The sequence below is a fragment of the Gorilla gorilla genome, chromosome 4, assembly GCF_029281585.2.
Source record: "Gorilla gorilla gorilla isolate KB3781 chromosome 4, NHGRI_mGorGor1-v2.1_pri, whole genome shotgun sequence".
NCBI classification, from domain to species: Eukaryota; Metazoa; Chordata; class Mammalia; order Primates; family Hominidae; genus Gorilla; species Gorilla gorilla.
In genome coordinates, this window is record NC_073228.2 from 9,398,654 (window position 1) to 9,417,914 (window position 19,261).

Genomic DNA, 19,261 nt, shown 5'->3' on the forward strand with positions numbered 1-19,261 from the left:
AAAGGACTCAGGCTACTGAAGGCAAAGCAGGAACTGACCTGCAGTTGGTGTGAGCTGGGCAAACCCTGTGACCACCTCAGATGCTCCTCCCTGCAATCGCGGTCGCAGTCTGTGGCCGCAGGTGTGGCCTCAACTGACTCTAATGTGTCTACAAAAAATGTGCAGACAGCCGGGGCCACTGGGGTGGGCCAGAGATGCACAGACGCGCAGTGTGACTCTGGTTTCAGTGGCCTTTCTCCTACGCTGACTCGGAACAGCATCCACGCTGTAGGTGTCTCTGGACAACCTTCCACCTGTCGTTTCTCATCCCAGGTTCCGGGCTGCCGGAAAAGGCTTTGCTCTTGTCTCCAGAAGCACCTGCTGGTCTGCCTGGATGGGGCCTGCTGTGTCAACTGAGGCAACTCCAGTCTGAGCTGGCACATGGGGGCCTTCTGAGGCCAGGGGGCCCTGGGGAGAGGAGTGGGAAAGGACCCCAAGTCACAGGAGCCAGGTGCACTTTTAGGGCCCAGGGAATAGTGACACAGGCTTAATAACAGGGACCGACCCCACTGTTACAGCTTTCAACGAAGAAAAACCATGACCACATGTATAGCACTCTGTCCTCTCCAGCTCAAACACAAGGAGAAGGCCGGGCGCGGTGGCTCACACCTGTAGTCCCAGCATTTTGGGAGGCAGAGGCGAGAGAATCACTTGAACCTAGGAGTTTGAGACCAGCCTGAGCAGCACGGTGAGACCCCATCTCTACAAAAGAAAAAAAATATTAGCTGGACATGTTTGTACATGCCTGTAGTCCTGGCTACTCAGGAGGCTGAGGCAGGAGAATCACTTGAGCCCACGAGTTCAAGGCTGCAGTGAGCTGTGATCACACCACTGCACTCCAGCCTCAGTGACAGACCCTTTCTCAAAAAAACAAAGACAAAAGCCATAGAACCTGAAAACCAGGCAAGACAGGCCACTTACCTTGTGACACCTCCACTATTACCTGTCACAAGGAAAGGACGACTTAATGGGAATCTGTTTATAGAGCTGTACAAAGTCTTAGAGAAATAAGCAAATTACCCCTGCCCCACGGCACACCAAACCCTGCTGCATCCCACGTTGCCCCCGTGGTTAGAACTTGCCTATCCACAAAATGCTGTCAAAGACGATGTGTGCCGGCTTGCATTTCTATTCCTCCATTTACTTATTATGTGGAGAGGGTCTCACCCTGTCTCCCAGGCTGGAGTGCAGTGGGGCGATCACGGTTCACTGCAGCCTCAACCTCCCTGGCTCAAACGATCTCCCTGCCTTAGCCTCTTGGTGGCTGGGACTACAGGTGCCACCGCCACAGCCACTTTTGTGATTTTTTTGTAGACACACAGATTCACCATGTTGCCCAGGCTGGTCTTGAACTCCTGGGCACAAGCAGTCCGCCCACCCTGGTCTCCCAAAGTGCTGGGATTGCAGGCGTGAGCCACGGCGCCCAGCTGTTCCTGCTCCTTTAGGGAAAGAACTAAGTTCCTCTGCGAGTCCATCTACAGAGACGGGCTCCGCTGCTGCCTGCTCCAGTCTCCAGACGCTCACAAGGGGACGTTCCCCACCCTGAGGGTCCTCACTGATTCAGAGGGTGGCTTTTGGAAAGATGATTGCGGAGATGCATTCACATTTTTGGCCTTCCATGCACACTAATCCTCCCCATATAAATTCCAATATTTTCAAACTGAAGTGTCTGGAGCATTTCTTTTTTTTTTTTTTTTTTTTTTTTTTTTTTTTTTGAGACAGTCTCGCTCTGTCGCCCAGGCGGGAGTGCAGTGGCGTGATCTCAGCTCACTGCAAGCTCCGCCTCCCGGGTTCACATTCTCTTGCCTCAGCCTCCCAAGTAGCTGGGATTACAGGCGCCTGCCACCACGCCCGGCTGATTTTTTGTACTTTTAGTAGAGACGGGATTTCACCATGTTAGCCAGGATGGTCTCAATCTCCTGACCTCGTGATCTCCCTGCCTCGGCCTCCCAAAGTGCTGGGATTACAGGTGTGAGCCGCCGCGCCCGGCCTGTCTAGAGCATTTCTTAGCAGCCAACTTTTACCCCACAGGCAACCTATGTCATAACACTTGACAACACCCCAGTTGTGGGCTGTGTGGGTACTACACGCAGCAAGCCCCTCCGAGACCTCCAGGAAGCATCAGAAGACCCTATACTGTGGACAGAGACGCCGGAGCAGCTCAGACACGAGGGCAGCTGCTCCACTGCCACCGCCACAATGATGATGGGTGCGGCTCCCGAAGAACACAGGCCCCGACCCGAGGCCTCGCACCTCCTCGTCCGCGTGGCCTGATCCCGCTGCTCTGGGGCTGTCAATCCAGTGGCGGCAGCTGCTGCTCTGCCTGGAAAGGCTCCGCTTTGAGGCTGGGTGTGAAAGACGTCCAGGGACCCTCAGACGTCACTGCCGTTTTACATGCTCACAACCCAACACCCATCGTCACTGTGGGACCAGCTAGGGATACCCACATCATCAAATCCTCACCCCAAATCTGGCTGCCAGATCCCCACCGAGGCACGCGTGAGCACCTGGCGGCCACAAGGGAGCCGCAGCCTCAGCCCGGCTCCCCTGTGTCCTGCTCTGTGCCGATGCACTGCTCCCTCTGCAAGGGTCCTTGTGAGGGACATGGGACCGTAATTCCTCTGTGGGGCCGGGAGCCAGAAGGCTCGGAAGGCCCACACTCTCCCAGGTATGTGGCCTGCAGGCGTGGGGCTATAGCCGTCCAGCCAGCTGATCCTGGCACAGGCACCCGCACAGCAACGCGGTGAACAGGGCTGGGCTCCGGGGGGCGCGGGGCTTCATCTACCTTCCTCTGTGCCGATCGCTCTCCCTTCCTTCCTTTTTCCCTCCCTCCCTCCCTCCTTCCTTCCAGAAACTGCTGTGTACCATTTCAGAATAAGAGCCTGTGCCCGGTACAGGGAGACCTTCACGGGGTCTGCTTTCAGAATAAGAGTCTGTGCCTGGCGCAGGGAGACCTTCACGGGGTCTGCTTTCAGAATAAGAGCCTGTGCCCGGTACAGGGAGACCTTCACGGGGTCTGCTTTCAGAATAAGAGTCTGTGCCTGGCGCAGGGAGACCTTCACGGGGTCTGCTTTCAGAATAAGAGCCTGTGCCCGGTACAGGGAGACCTTCACGGGGTCTGCTTTCAGAATAAGAGTCTGTGCCCGGCGCAGGGAGACCTTCACGGGGTCTGCTTTCAGAATAAGAGCCTGTGCCTGGCACAGGGAGACCTTCACAGGGTCTCTCTGCCAGCGCGAACTGGGCATTTCACTCTCACTGCGAAGCGTGTGCCCTCACACCAGGGACCACAGCTGAGATGCAGAGAACCCCAGCCAGCTTGAGGAGATGCCCCAGGAAACACTGGAGTCAACAAATGATATTTGAGGACCACGTAACTGCTACACAAGGAAGAAGAGCAGAGTTAGGCAGGAGGGAGCAAACGATCAACGCAGGAACAATGCTGACGAAAGAAGCGAAAGGCAGGGCCTGAGGAGAACGTCGCAGGGTGAAGCAGCAGCAGGGCCCAGGCTTCCCAGCAGGGCTGGTCAGGCAGGCCTGGCCAGACAGGGAGTGGCCCCGTGAAGGGCCTCATGAGGTTCCTCCACTGTGAGGCTTGAGCTGTGGCAACACCTTCCACTGACAGTGATCTGTGAACCCTTAAGAAGATGACAGAAAGAAAACAAGAGGACACACATGTGAGCCCCATGAAGGACCAGGACAGTAGAGAGGCCGGAGGAGTCAATGTGTGAGCCAAGAGATGCTCCAGGACCGCAGCTCAGCCCAGGACCACACTGAGCAGGCGAGGCCCTGGCCAAACACAGCTCAGCCCCGAACTCCCAAATCAAAACGACAACACTGGCTGGGTATGCTGGCTCGCACCTGTAATCCCAGCACTTTGGGAGGCCAAGGCTAGAGGATCACCGGAGTCCAGGAGTTTGAAAGCAGCCTGGGCAACATAGTGAGACCCCGTCTCTACAAAAAATACAAAAAATTAGCTGGATGTGGTGTTGCACACCTGTAGTCCCAGCTACTTGGGAGGCTGAGGCAGGAGGATAGCTTGAGACCAGTAGGTCGGGGCTGCAGTGAGTTGAGATCTCGGCACTGCACTCCAGCCTGGGTGACAGAGCAAGACAGTATCTCAAAACAAGAGCAGCAAAGATGAAGTCATTGACAAAAACACAACCACAGTTGTGCCAGTAAACCAGAAACAGCACCTGCAGCCCAGAGACAGGAGGTGAGCCTTGGAAACAGGAAGCAGAATGGCCTGTGGTGTGGACAGCGGCACCCGCAGCCCTGAGGCAGGGGTCTCCCAAAGCGAGCTCTGAGGGTGCTTGTACACAGCACGTGTGATGGGAGGAAGTGAATATGCATGAGCTTGGGCGCCTGGACTCTTCCCACATCTCCCTGCCAGGGAGACTTGGGAGCGTTTCCAGAAAATGCCAGGCTTTCCTTTCCATGTACTCAAAAAGGGGAGGCCTCAAGCCCTCCCCACACTCTGGAACAAGCTTGGAGCAATTTCTTGGTGCCAGGCACATTTCTGGGGCTTCCCTTCCTGTAAGAGGAAGCCTCCCGGCTTCCATCTCCTCCAGGCCTTCTCCATGGGGCGGCAGCATGATGCACCCCAGCTCTGCACAGGGTTTGGGGCCCTGGAGCAGAGCAGGGGACACAGGAGCATTGGCAGGTGGGCAGGGTGTGGACGACGGCGACAATGGGACCAGGGGCCACCCTGGTGAACCTGACAGGCCAGGGATGGGCTCGCCTGTGTTTGAATGAGGCCTCCGTGGAGACCCCTATGGAAGCAGGAATGAGGGCACACTCCAGCTGGAGCGACAACCCCAGAGTCACCTTCCAGGAAGACACTGGCAGCTCATGCCCTGCGCCTGCCCACGGACCTCACCTATCATCCCACCAAGCCACCTGCTGTCCTGCAAGGCCGGGGCTACAGTGCATAGCCGGAACATCCTGACCCCTCGTCCTGTCAGCCCCACCTCCCATCTGTCAGCACTGTCTTCACGACACACGCAGAGGCCAAGCCCTGAGCCCCGGGTCCCACAGCAGCTGGTGGCAGAGGCAGAACTGGTCCAGGCTGCCCTTGGGGCCAGGGTGAGGATGGAACCCCCTTAGGGCAGGCAGCCCAGCCTCGGCCTATCTGCTCGTGGTGCTGAGCCCTCTGGTGCCCCTGGGGGAGTCTCAGGCAGCCTGTGCAGTCCCTCCCTGCACAAGACATTCTAACCACATGCTTGGGTCAGAAAACTCGGCCACATCCACATAATTCCTCAGTAAAAATACTACATTTACCTTGGGGTAATACACTACACTACAATTTAGTATAAACATAATTGCTTAATATAGTAGGAACCCAAAAATTTCATGTGACTGGCAGCTCTACTGCAATATTCATTTTTTTGCAGTGGTCTGGAACCAACCCTGCAATGTCTCTGAGTTACACTTACATGTCTGAAAAGGCCTGAAATCTCTACATATGAATAAAGAACTACAAATTTCACAACAAAAAGACAACCCAATTAAATGATGGGCAAAGGACTTAAAAATTTCTTCAAAGAAGATACACAAATAACCATAAAGTACATGAAAAGACGTGCTGGCCAGAGGCGGTGGGCTCATCCTGTCATCTCAGCACTTTGGGAGGCTGAGGTGGGCAGACTGCTTGAGCCCCGGAGCTTGAGACCAGCATGGGCAACATGGTGAGACACTACCTCTCAAATAAAAAATAAAAGACTACAAGAGGCCGAAGTTATGAGCACCTGTGCAGTGGTTCTCATCCTAGGTGTTCAGCATCCAGGCTGTAGCCGACACTGTTTTAAGGAAAATCATTTCCAGAATCTCCTCTTGGTCCTGAAGTCTTTTCTTAAAGCCCATCTGCCACCTCCTCTCTCTGAACAGCCTCTCTCATCTGCTCAACTGGGCACTGGCTTTGGGGATGAAAACTATGGGATGGAGCATGAAAGCAATAATAGAAAATACTGGTGCTGACAAGACTTTTTTTTTTTTTGAGATGGTCTCGCTCTGTCGCCCAGGCGGGAGTGCAGTGGCATGATCTCAGCTCACTGCAACCTTCATCTCCCAGGTTCAAGCGATTCTCCTGCCTCAGCGTCCAGAGTAGCAGGGACTACAGGAATGCGCCACCACACCCGGCTAATCTTTGTAGTTTTAGTACAGACAGAGTTTCACCATGTTGGCCAGGCTGGTCTCCAACTCCTGATCTCAAGTGACCCGCCCGCCTCTGCCTCCCAAAGTGCTGGGATTACAGGCGTGAGCCACCACACCCAGCCAAGATCACTGACAGACTTTCACGTACATCTGGAAACAGGCCCTCAGTGCTGACACTGTCCTCTCCTTCCTGAGTGGAAACAGGCCCTCAGTGCTGACACTAGGACTGTGCAACCATCAGTGAATACAGAACGAATCAGCTGGTTTCCTTTAAAGCTAAATACACTAAGAAAGGCATCTTCAGTAACATTTTAATTTTTGGTTTTATAAGAATTTGTTATATTTTTGGGTTTTATCAATTTTGTTATTCATAGACAAACTTTAATATTTATATCTATATTTTATTGCTGCAGAGAAAAGATATGACTAATAAATGACATTTAAGCCTAAAGTATGTGACTCGTACAAAACCTGTTGGGGAATGTGAGATGGAAAGACCAGGCCACAGACGAGGGAGGATCTGGGCCGCTCCTGCCTGTGTGTCCACACGTGGGCAAGTGGACATCTCATGATGTCTGTATTTGGAGTCCAGTAGTACACTGAAAATAATCCCGTAAAAGCTTTATTTTAAAATATCAATATTTTCAATAGTGAAAAATTAAAACACTTGCTTAAATTTATAATGAAAAATTCCAGATAACTTAAATACATAAAAAGGATACAGTTTTTCTTTTTTTGTTGAGACAGAGTCTCGCACGGTCGCCCGGGCTGGAGTGCAGTGGCATGATCTCATCTCACTGGAACCTCCACACTCGGGTTCAAGCGATTCTCCTGCCTCAGCCTCCCAAGAAGCTACAACTACAGGCACCCGCCACCAGACCTGGCTAATTTTTTTTTTTTTTTAGTAGAAATGGTGTTTCACCATGTTGGGCAAGCTGGTCTTGAACTCCTGACCTCGTGATCCACCCACCTCGACCTCCCAAAGTGCTGGGATTACAGGTGTGAGCCACTATACCAGGCAGGGATACGGTTTTTCAAACTGCTTCTAAGAGAGGTGGACCCAGAAAGCCTCTGACCTGCACTGGAGGCTCTTGGCAGACCTGGACTGTTTCAGAAATGCATTCTTGGGCCCCACACCAGACATGCCTAGTCGGGAACTCTGGGGAACGCAGCACTCTGTCCTCTAACAGCCAAGCCTTCTGGGTGATTCTGACACATATCGAATCTGGGAATCACTAGGCCTCCGCCCTGTCTTCAGACTGGGAATGACTAAGACCAGAAAGCCAACCGCCTGCCCTCCAACCGCCAGCCCTCCAACCGCCAGCCCTCCCGGCTTCCATCTCCTCCCAGCTACCTGCAGTGCCACCAGGTTTATCACCTTAGAGCATCCACAGCCACAGTTACCCAGAGAGAAGAGAAGGAGGAGACGCAGGGCTTGGGGACGAAGGCATTCAAACAGGTAACTGATGACTGCAAACTTTGTGATCTATCTACAGGCAGCAAGTGTTGCTATTACTTAAAAACAAAAAAAACCCCAGGTAGTCAGTCTTCCCTAGAAAAGGTTCCAGACCTTGTTCTTCCATAAATCTGGGGAGAGGCAGGGTGGTGCTGAGTCAGAGTAGGAGGTACCTGCAGGTTTCAAGGTCTCTGTTCGTAGCGTTCGGTAAGGATTCAAACGTCGTGATAAAGCCTTCTGACCTGTACCCTCTTTCAAAGAAAGCGTGTCGTGGGCACAGAGACAGTTTTAGTTGGTAGCTTCGGATTTGCCTGCTTGAGATCCCGCAAGCGCCAGGATCAGCCACGTAGCCGGCAACAGCCCGCATGTACCCAACCCAGAGCAGCGGGAGCCCACACCTGAGCCAGGCCCCAACGCCAGAGTTGACTCGGCAGCCGACAGGGACTCCCACCCTTTCCACACTCCACAGGGCAGGGCGAAGGCAGATAACCCAGTGTCGGCGCGGAGGTTCTGGTGTCTCCACTCGTCAATGTCAGAACATCCGTGCGGTTTTCTGTGCACCGGCCTCCAACGGACTTTGAGAGCAAAGCACACAGAAAAGCAGCCTCTCCCCCACCCTCAGCAGCTCAGCACCGCCACAGGCCACAGGGCGCGCGAGGCCAACGGAAAAGACAGGCTACAAGAGGCGAGAGTATTTTTCCCTCTCAACGTATTAGAAACTCTCATCTCTTTTCAGGCAGGTCCTCCCACGGGAATCCCGTGACAGCCGACTCCACGACCACTTCCTACAGCATGACTAGATTTCCTGCAGCTTCGAAATGCAAACATTGCCTCAGACAAAAGCTAAAATCGTTACAGTCAGAACCGAAACCCCGAGTGAGAAGGGGCTCTGCTCCCAGTACCCACAGCCGCGGGGAGCCACCGACCGGCACGTCTTACCATTGTTCACCTGGCCGTGGACCGCAGTGGGGACTGATGCCACGTGAGTGCCGTTTTGTGTTACAGTTTTTATTGGTAGCTGGTGTTGACCTAGAGGTGCCTGTTGTACTATGGTCACCGTCTGGACCGGGGTGGTCTGTGCCGTCTGAATGATCCGGCTGGCAGTGCCGAGCGTGGCGTGGCCAATGGCGGGAATAGGCTCTACTTTCACTGAAATTAAAAGGAAAAGAAACGACATTAATATTACTGGAAAGCAAATAAAAATCTTGCCAGTTTAAAACAATAACCAGATGGCTATCACACCTGCTAGAAAATGTCTCTAAAACAAACAGCAAATTAGAAAAAGATGAGCAAATCTTTTTTTGTTTTTTGAGATGGAGTTTCGTTCGTTACCCAAGCTGGAGTCCAATGGCGCAATCTCAGCTCACTGCAACCTCCACCTTCCGGGTTCAAGTGATTCTCCTGCCTCAGCCTCCCAAGTAGCTGGGATTATAGGCACCTGCCACCATGCCCAGCTGATTTTGTATTTTTAGTAGAGACAGGGTTTCTCCGTGTTGGTCAGGCTGGTCTCGAACTCCTGACCTCAGGTGATCCGACCGTCTCAGCCCCCCCAAAGTGCTGGGATTACAGGTGTGAGCCACTGTACCCGGCCAAGGATGAGCAAATCTTATGGACTTCCAAGAGTGTGAGGCTGATGCGGCAGCCTCTCCTCCTTCCCCCCCTGCCTATCTTTGACTTCGCTGTGGTCTCCCCTCTCCTCCTTCCCCCCCTGCTTACCTGTGACATCCCTGTGGTCTCCGTTCTCCTCCTTTCCCCCCCTGCCCACCTTTGACCTCCCTGTGGTCTCCCCTCTCCTCCTTTCCCCCCCGCCCACCTTTGACCTCCCTGTGGTCTCCCCTCTCCTCCTTTCCCCCCCTGTCCACCTTTGACCTCCCTGTGGTCTCCCCTCTCCTCCTTTCCCCCCCTGCCCACCTTTGACTTCCCTGTGGTCTCCGTTCTCCTGGGCCTCTGCCTTAGGAGGGGCCAGCACGGCTGCCGGGGTGACCACAGCTTGTCCAGAGACAGTGTACGTGTTCGCTGGGGCCAGTCCGGCCACACTGGTGACCGACACCGCTGGGATCTGGTGGACGACGTGAACCGTCTGCACGACAGGTGGCTGGGAGGTCGAGGTGGTCACTGGGGTGGCCACAGTGTAGGTGACAGGCTTGATGGCCTGTGGTAGCTGCCGCTGGACGGTGATTAAGACTGGCTGACTGGACAGAGGTGACCCTGGTGAAAGACACAGCAGGACTGACACTTACAGATACTGACTTCTACAAACAAAGGTTCTCACACTCAGCACTGACAAGCAACATACAAACTTTAATTTAAAATACAGGATATGGCCCTATTTCACCTCACAATAGTAAAGTTACTAATAATGAGGGAGGTGTAGTATTTTAAAAGGGGTATTTAATTCCTATCTCTAACTGCTAAAAATGCAATTTTGGCTCTATTTAGATATCTGGTAACCCCTCTTCCCACAGTTCTTTATAAAAAAGAAAATGTCAATACTCAATAAAAGAGGAAACTGGGCCGGGCGCAGTGGCTCACGCCTATAATGCCAGCACTTTGGGAGGCTGAGGTGGGAGGAGTTTGAGATCAGCCTGGGCATAGGGAGACCCTGTCTCTACGACAAATATTAACTGGGCATGTTAGTGTGCGCCTGCAGCCCCAGCTATTTAGGAGACTGAGGAGGGCGGATTGCTTGAGCCTGGAAGGTGGAGACTGCAGTGAGCCAAGAACACGTCACTGTACTCCAGCATGAGTGACAGAGCAAGACCTTGTCTCAAGACAAACGAACAAAAAAAAAAAAAGAAGAAGAAACTGCCCCTGTAGGCCAGAAAGACGAGGGCCACATTCACCTAGGATCAACATCTTCCTCCTGTAACGAGTGGAAGGGAAGCAGAAAGTTCAAAAACAGAGTGGGGCTGTCACAGAGCCTCTGGCACCCAGCCTCTGCCCTTTGTGGTTTGGGGGCTTAGAGCAGAGAGAGAGACACGGCTGTCAGGGGCCTCTGCCATGGTTTGGGGGCTTAGAGCAAAGAGAGGGAGACATGGCTGTCAGGGGCCACCGCCAGTGGGCAGGGGAGGGCTGTTCTCTGGCCCGGCAGGGTCAGGAATCCCAAATGACCCAATTCACTTTCTGTCAACTGTAACAGACTTAGTTTGGACACATTTCCACACTATGTTTGTTTGTTTAATTCCCCAGGGCACACATTTTTATTCCACATTATGACTAAGTAAACTGCAAACTGTTTTACCTATTCCTTAAAATGGACATGTTAGGCTGGGCGTGGTGGCTCACACCTGTACGCCCAGCACTTTGGGAGGCCAAGGTGGGTGGATCATGAGGTCACGAGGTCAAGAGATCGAGACCATCCTGGCCAATATGGTGAAACCCTGTCTCTACTAAAAATACAAAAATTAGCTGGGTGTGGTGGTGTGTGCCTGTAGTCCCAGCTACTCGGGAAGCTGAGGCAGGAGAATTCTTTGAACCTGGGAGGCAGAGGTTGCAACGAGCCAAGATTGCGCCACTGCATTCCAGCCTGGTGACAAAGTGAGACTCTGTCTCAAAAAAAAAAAAGGACATGTTTTTGCTTCCAGTGTCTAGTTTGTCTACTTCATGGGTTGTTGTTTTTGTTTTTTTTTTTTTTTTTTTTGCGGGGGGTGGGGGTGCGGGGGCTGTTTCATGGATTTTTGAATGACAAACTAAGAAACAGGTTAATTCTAAGTTATTTCAGGCATCTACCCAGTGTCGTTTAAAGAACGTTCATTGATTTTTAAAAAACACTCCCAGTGCTATTAGTTTTCCAAGGCCTATAAAATCAGGTATTAGTATAAGGTACAGAGGGACAGGCAGGCCTCCAGTCCGGCTGTTTCTTCTCTGTGGAGCCCAGGCGTCCGCGTCTGGCTCACGCTGTTGGGGCCCTCGCTTCCTCTCCCGCTGTCTCACCTGGGGCGCTCTGGGCAAACCGGGCTTCCTGGATAACAGCGAGTTTGGGCTGTGCGGCGCCAGGCTCAGGCTCCAGGGGGGCCGGCGAACCTTCCCTCGACAGGCTCTCAGGGGTCTGGGCGCCACTAGAGTGAGCAGACAGCACTCCAGCGTGATTGGGAGAGGCTGGGGCACTCCTGTGTCACCGAGAAGAAGACATTGCATGTTTACAGCTGACGCACTCAGAAAGCACTTGCTGTTTTAATAAGTGCACTTTGCAAAGGGGGTGTCATTTGTCTCCTGACAACCAAGTACTGTTGTGTTAAGTTCTACTTCTCTGCACGCCTGTGAACTGAGCGGGACACTCGGGTAGACAGACTCAGCCTGTGTGTGACAGGGCCATCACGGGCCCTCACCCACATACGCGGCGCGGCTGTGGGGCGGAGCTAGCTGCCCTCTCTAAGCAGCTCCCGTGCACTGACGGTGGAGCCGGCAGCGGGCAGGTCCGTGGGCATTTAAGACTTACATTACGCTCATTGTGTTTTTGGTTAAAAACAGTATTAGTGAAGCTAAAAATAAGCATTTAAACTCAGGCAAATTAACACTGTATAAGTCAACTCGAGCTTAAGCAGCTAAAAAGTAGTGTGTTTTTGTTTTGAGACGGAGTTTCGCTGTTTTGCCCAGGCTAGAACGAAGTGGCGCGATCTCGGCTCACTGCAATCTCTGCCTTTCTGGGTTCAAGCAATTCTCCTGCCTCATGCTCCCGAGTAGCTGGGATTACAGGCGCGCGCCACCGCGCCCGGCTAATTTTTTTGTATTTTTATTAGAGACGGGGTTTGACCATATTGGCCAGGCTGATCTCGACCTCCTGACCTCAGGTGATCCGCCCGCCTCGGCCTCCCAAAGTGCTGGGATTACAGGCGTGAGCCACTGCGCCCGGCCTAAAAAGTAGTTTTAAAGAACTTTTCCTGTGCCAAAGGAAAGGAAAAACGTCGACGTGGCACTGGTATGAACAACATGCGATGAGCCCCATGAAGCAACAATCACTGCGTCAAATGCAGTTTAAACTTTGCAAATCGTCTCAAATGTTTCAACCACTAGAACCAGAAACACCTGGGCAGCACCCAACACTTTTGCTCAAATCCGCATCCCAACATTTAATCATAATGCATTTGGTAGTTCCTTCATTTTCAAAAGGAAATTTTCCCAATACACTGAAGGTAAGTTTAGTAAGCATGAAGTGAGGCCTTTTGTTCTTCTTTTTCCTTACCTAGAAGAGAGCGGTCCCAGAGGGGTTCTAAAGCAGGGCACGCCCCTAGGCCGTCGTTTCCTAAAAGCCTGTTCTATTAATTTGCTTTCAGAGGCTGGGTCTATCCTCCAGAACGAGCCTTTGCCTGGTTCTTCCTGGGAACGCGGCACTTTGATGAAATAACGATTCAGAGAGAGATTGTGGCGAATTGAATTCTATGAAACATAAAAAAATACGTAGAATTCATATATTTATTTGCTGAGAAATAAAAATGTGTCCTCGTTTTAGTGCCCTAAAAAGCAGAAACCTACATATTGGGCCTGGCAGACTGCAAGAGTGAATTTTTTTTCTTTTGCGTCACACAAGTAATGTGCTGACAACATAACAAGATTTGAGGAAGGCCCATCCTATGGAGAAGCGTGAAAACCCAGTCATCATGCTTATAAACGATGACAGAGAGTGACGTTTACAGGCTGTGCTGTGTGGAAGGAGCAGCCCTCCCGCCTTGGTGAGCAATTCTCAAGGGAAGTAGCAGCCTGGGGTTTGAGCCCTTCCGCCCAAGGCTGCTATGGGCTTCCAAAGAGGAAAGGACACCGCACTCTGTGGCAGAACGGGCCCCGGGAGGCAGGGTGGAGAGCTGGGAACAGGAGGGATGAGCAATCCGCACAGCGCGGACAGAGGCCATTTCTGACTCCATCTCCTTTCAAGGTGGGAAACCCAGGACTGCAACTGTCAGCACTGAGCATTCCAGGTGGAGGCAATGACTTAGCTGCCAACCTCTCCCTGCTTGGAGACAAACAGAGCTGATGTGAGCCATTCTGTTAAAATACTTTTTCACACAGAATTAGCTTACAGAATCTGTCATGCCATTAAAAGTAAATTAATCCACTATAAAGTATTTGGTAAACCAGCAAAAAAGAAAAATGAGCAGGAGGCTGAAAATCAGGATGGACACCATCTTCCAGGAAGACAGGACTTGGCAAAGTACCTGTTTTTTTATTTGATCTTTGAAATAATTTCGTAAGGTACACAGGAAAAATTTCCCTCCCAGCTCCTCATCAGTGCATCATTCTTTCTATTACAAAAAGCCAGACGGGCGCAGTGGCTCAGTTGAGATCAGGAGTTTGAGGCCAGCCTGGCCAACATGGTGAAACCCCGTCTCTACTGAACATACAAAAATCGGCCGGGCACAGTGGTTCACGCCTGTAATCCCAGCACTTTGGGAGGCCGAGGCAGGCGGATCACGAGGTCAGGAGATCGAGACCATCCTGGCTAACACGGTGAAACCCTGTCTCTACTAAAAATACGAAAAATTAGCGGGGCGTGGTGGCGGGCGCCTGTAGTCCCAGCTACTCGGGAGGCTGAGGCAGGAGAATGGTGTGAACCCGGGAGGCGGAGCTTGCAGTGAGCCGAGATTGCACCACTGCACTCCAGCCTGGGCGACAGAGTAAGACTCCATCTCAAAAAAAAAAAAAAAAAAAAAAAACCCCATACAAAAATCATCCGGGCACAGTGGCCCACACCTGTAGTCCCAGCTACTCAGGATGCTGAAGCTGAAGAATCGCTTGAAGCTGAGAGGAGGAGGTTGCAGTGAGCCCAGATCGCACCACTACACTCCAGCCTGGGCAACAGAAGCAAGACTCCATCTCAAAAAAAAGCCCAGCTAAGAGTTGACAGATACCCTGAAGAAAGCCCCCGCTGGGACCTGACTCAGGCCGCACCGTCACAGCCAAAGCCGGACGAACATCATGGGTTCATAGAAACATTTCGTGAATTTACATTAATGTGTAGATTTAAAATTAAGCTATTAAAGTGTTAAAATGGTGATCACTCAAAACAAAATCTGGAGCTATCCAAAAAATCATTTCTAAATTCCCCAATTAACCTTATTAGAATTGCAAGCCTCAGCCTGAATTTCAAATCGTCAAAGGTGACTAAGAAATCCAACATATAAAATAACACTTTACAACCCATCTCGGGGGCTGTTCAAGTGCCATCCTAATGCCTTTGGGCCCTGTGGATGGAGCTACTTCATGGGCGACATGGAGAGGTGGGCTAGGCCATGTGTGGGATTTGTGAAACTGTTTATAGGTAAGGGCATCAGATGAGATTTCAAATATTCTAATAACCACAGATACTGCTATAATGTTTTATTTGGCTTTAGCTGACGCCCAATCTTTCTATCAATTCCTCCAGAAAATCAAACATGACTGTTATTGGTGCCCCGACAAAGACAGAGAAGGCAAAGCTTTGCCAACTGCTCTCAGAATTTTAAGTGTGAAGTAGAAGGTAGATTCTGAGACTAGGACTGAAGAAAAGCAAACCCACACGATGGTAATATAAAACCCTCAAGCAGTGCAAATGGCAATCCCAGCCACTGCCTGAGAAGGACGACTTCCCCTCTCGCTGTTCTACCAGGACCAGTCCTCCTAAGCGGGGACTCAGAAAGAGCTGCCCCACGCAGCATCCGAGGCTGAAGAACAGACAACAGTCAACAAGCCCCGAAGTGAAGGCTGTGGCTGTACTGACTGATGTGGAGTCATTTAATTTGCATGCTCTTAGGACGAAAGAAGGTTAGCACAGTGGGAATCTGGAAGCAGAAAAGGTGACTTCGGGGCCAGACTCCAGCCATGTGAGCAGAAGAACGTGACACGGGCCAGAAGCCCTGCCCCTGCGTCACCACCACCATCACTTACGAGACGCAAAGTAAGTCTGTGGAATTGAGGAGCTGCTATTTTCTGTCCTGAAAACGTAAAAGAACCCAGTCCGCAGCATCAGAATAGATTCTAACCTATTTTATTCTCCAATCCATCTCCCTGACAACAACTCCAAGGGCAAATGAAGAAAGATTACTTGTGATTTGCCAGCCAACAAGACTCCAGAAAATATGAGGAATTAATGAGACATTTAATGTAGACACAAATAGAATAAAGTAACTATGTTTCTAAGGTAATTTAAGGCCGTTGTAATTTGATCAAACTCAGGATGGATGTTCCTTCATTCTGTTGCTACATGTATTAAAACCACATTGACTGGACTCTAATGATTCAGAAATTGTAAAGCTTTCAGAGAAAACGTGGGCTGTTATTCTTTAACGCTAAACATGAAGAAAAGGATTTGCAATTCTGAGCACTTATCTTTCCCCCAAAGGCTTTCCAAATTGAGCGTCTGCTGAAAATCAGCCCTCCCTGAGCACCAGCTCCCTCCCTTCCGGGGCTCTCCTCTGTGCCTTCCTGCAGCCTTCCTAAGCAGACCTCACGTTTCTCAAGGACGGTTTGTCTGTTTAACCTCACCCAGCCCTGAGTGCGCTCCAGTGTGCATTCTGCACAGTAAGGACGTGTACAGAAACTGAGGAGAAGGAACAGGACAAGTTCCTTTCAGAGGATGGGTCTAATGTCCAGGAACGCTTCCAAAAGTGCAAGGGTGAAGGTGAGTCCAGAGTACAGTCCTCCCTTTAAAAGAGATCAAGTGACGGGCGCGGTGGCTCACGCCTGTAATCCCAGCACTTTGGGAGGCCGAGGCGGGTGGATCACTTGAGGTCAGGAGTTCGAGACCAGCCTGGCCAACATGGCAAAATCCCATCCCTAGTAAAAACACAAAAATTAGCCGGGCGTGGTGGCATGCACCTGTAGTCCCAGCTCCTCAGGAGGCTGAGAATGGAGAATCACTTGAACCCAGGAGGCAAAGGTTGCAGTGAGCTGAGATCGCGCCACTGCACTCCAGCCTGGGCGACAGAGTAAGACTCTGTCCCAAAAAAATAAAATAAAATAAAACAAAAATAAATAAAAGGAACCAGCTCTAGTCCCTTTGGAGGCTGAGAGGCCCGTCCTTTCAAACTTCTCATAGTCACAACAGTTATCTCAATTCTGGGTTAAGTAAAATTATAAAACCATAAAAAATCATTTCGGAGTCACCCAGACCTTGACCCGCAGTGTCAGCGGTACGCACTGAGGGCCCGGCGGGGCCCTAACCCAGGGCTGGGCCTGGCACGCAGGTGCCGCCGTGACTGGGCAGTGAGCAGGCCGCAGCTTTGGCTGCGAGACCTTAACCCGGCCGCCCGCCACGCCCTGCATGCAGGTTGGGCCACAGGCAGGGTAGGAGCCTGTTCGGGGCTACAGTGATGGACACCTTAGAAGAAGAGAGCTTTGTGCTGTCTTTCTCCTCCACCTCTGATGAATTTGCTGTTGTGGTTGGATATTTAGAGAACATTGTCATGGATAACGAGTTCCAGTTATTACAGAGAAATTTCATGGACAAGTACTACCTGGAGTTTGAAGACATGGAAGAGAATAAACTCACCTACACACCTATTTTTAATGAATACATTTCTTTTTTTCTTTTTCTTTTTTTGAGACGGAGTTTTGCTCTTGTTGCCCAGGCTGGAGTGCAATGACGCGATATCAGCTCACTGCAGTCTCCGCCATGTGGGTTCAAACAATTCTCCTGCTTCAGCCTCCTGAGTAGCTGGGATTACAGGCACGCAGCACCATGCCCCGCTAATAATATTGTATTTTTAGTAGAGACGTAGTTTCTCCATGTTGGTCATCTGGTCTCGAACCCCCCAACCACAGGTGATCCGCCGGCCACAGCCTCCCAAAGTGCTGGGATTACAGGCGTGAGCCACCGCGCCCAGCCTGCATACATTTGTTTGGTAGAAAAATATATTGAAGAACAGCTGCTGGAGCGGATTTCTGGATTCAACATGGCAGCTTTCACCACCACATTACAGCACCATAAAAATGAAGCAGCTGGTGACATATTCGACATGCTGCTACCTTCACAGTTTTGGACTACAGAGCAGAAAAAGAAGGCCGAGGACTAGACTTAAGCAGTGGCTTAGTGGTGACTTCGTTGTGTCAATCATCTTCTGTGCCAGCTTCCCAGAACAATCTGTGGCAGTGGGTCCTCCCTCCAGCCAATGAATTGGAACATTCTGGATGTCACCAGCCCAACAGGCTCAGCTCATGATGACAGAATACATCTTGGAAAAAGACTGACTCTGTTTTGTAATTCCTCATTTATGTTAAGCATTGACAGGTCAAAACCAAAATGACCTAACCCTTCTACACCTATTTCTCCTGAAACACCTTCTTGTATTCATTAACCGTACTATTCCTCCCCTCCTCAAGGAGACACTTCTCTCAGGAGCTTCTGAGTCAGACGCCTCTGGAGCGAGCCCATGTCCAGCACTCCACTTTGGGGGTCCTTCCCCGAGCACACACGCTGGTGTGTACATGTGGACGAACCCGCCGCCGCCACCCGAGCACACACGCTGGTGTGGATGTGTAGACGAACCCGCCGCCACCCTCTGTCCCAGCAGGCTCTGCGTGAATCTTTGCACATCTGCATCTCTTTATCTCTTCTTCACATGGGTCAGTTTCAGTACTTCAGCCTCAATGGGGTTCCTGATGTCTATCTAGGGTGTTACTCAAGCCCAGCTTGAGATTTCAGAATCTCCTGTGATCACAGCTTGTCTCGGCTGTAGCAATCAACAGAAAGAGACGTCCTCTACGTAAAAGCTCCACGTGAAAAGCCACTCCTAGTCTTAACATTTGCAGTCCTTGTGTCGCTGTCTTCTGCTCCTGATGTAGTCCCACTGTTTCTAGAAGTCTCTTTTAAGCATTATTTTAAAAATATATATTTTTATAGATGAATACTCAGGCTAATCTAGTGGATATGATCTTGGGACTTCCATGCTTATCCACTTAAAGATCAAAGTATTATATGCCGTGTGCTTTTTAGGTGTTAAGTGCTGTGAAGGCAAAAATGCTTTCTACGATTGCGTTCCTTCCTATTTGTCTGGGCACCTACGAATGTATGCTGTGTGCTAGAAATAGACTAAAACATTCTTACAGCATGTTAGTGTGTTTGCGTGTTTGCTGAAGATCACTCCGGTATAAACCAGTTTGTTAGGCTCTCTGGGTTAGGGACTCTGCATTTTCTTCCTCTCCTACCGAGATGGTGTTCCACTGGTCCAGCCCTGCGGGAGCAGCAGGCAGGGCACAGCTTTACTGGCTGTTTGCTGCTTTGCTTTAGTGCAATGTGTGGTACATTACTTATCAGAAAACACGTATGTCATCTCTAGAAAGAAGAAAAAACGTAGTAGTTCAATGCCCAGTGTGTCCCTTTGATTTTTTAATAGTAAAAATAAGACTCTGTACTGACTTTTCACTTGGCCGTCCTGGTTTTAAAGGACAAGCTACAAGCTCTGTGTTTTCTGTACTGAAGTGTCACTTATTAAATACTTTTGTACCATGAAAAAATCAAATCATAGGAGGTAAATGCAAACAAAGGAAAGACATATGACATCTTTTCAAATAGGATTCCTCAGACCATCTCATTTCACCCTCAGATGTCCTCTGTGGATTGACCAAAAAGCTATACCATAGGTAGACAATACAAAACACCTGGCTTTTGTTGTAAGCCAGGAGGGACGAAGTCAGAATAAGGTGTGA

General features: G+C 50.7%; 1 protein-coding gene and 1 pseudogene across 1 annotated transcript in view; both read right to left on the reverse strand.

The window, feature by feature from the left end:
• Window positions 1-19,261, reverse strand: part of FOXK2 (forkhead box K2) — an 86,877-nt gene that overhangs the window by 8,437 nt on the left and 59,179 nt on the right. Inside the window, exons 5-8 of the mRNA XM_055389347.2 lie at window positions 12,828-13,021; window positions 11,579-11,754; window positions 9,557-9,853; window positions 8,585-8,794 (exon numbers count right to left, since the gene is read on the reverse strand). Of these exons, the coding sequence (XP_055245322.1) occupies window positions 8,585-8,794; window positions 9,557-9,853; window positions 11,579-11,754; window positions 12,828-13,021 (877 nt within the window). The remainder of the gene's footprint in view (window positions 1-8,584; window positions 8,795-9,556; window positions 9,854-11,578; window positions 11,755-12,827; window positions 13,022-19,261) is intronic.
• LOC115932755 (uncharacterized) lies at window positions 13,162-13,257 on the reverse strand (annotated as a pseudogene).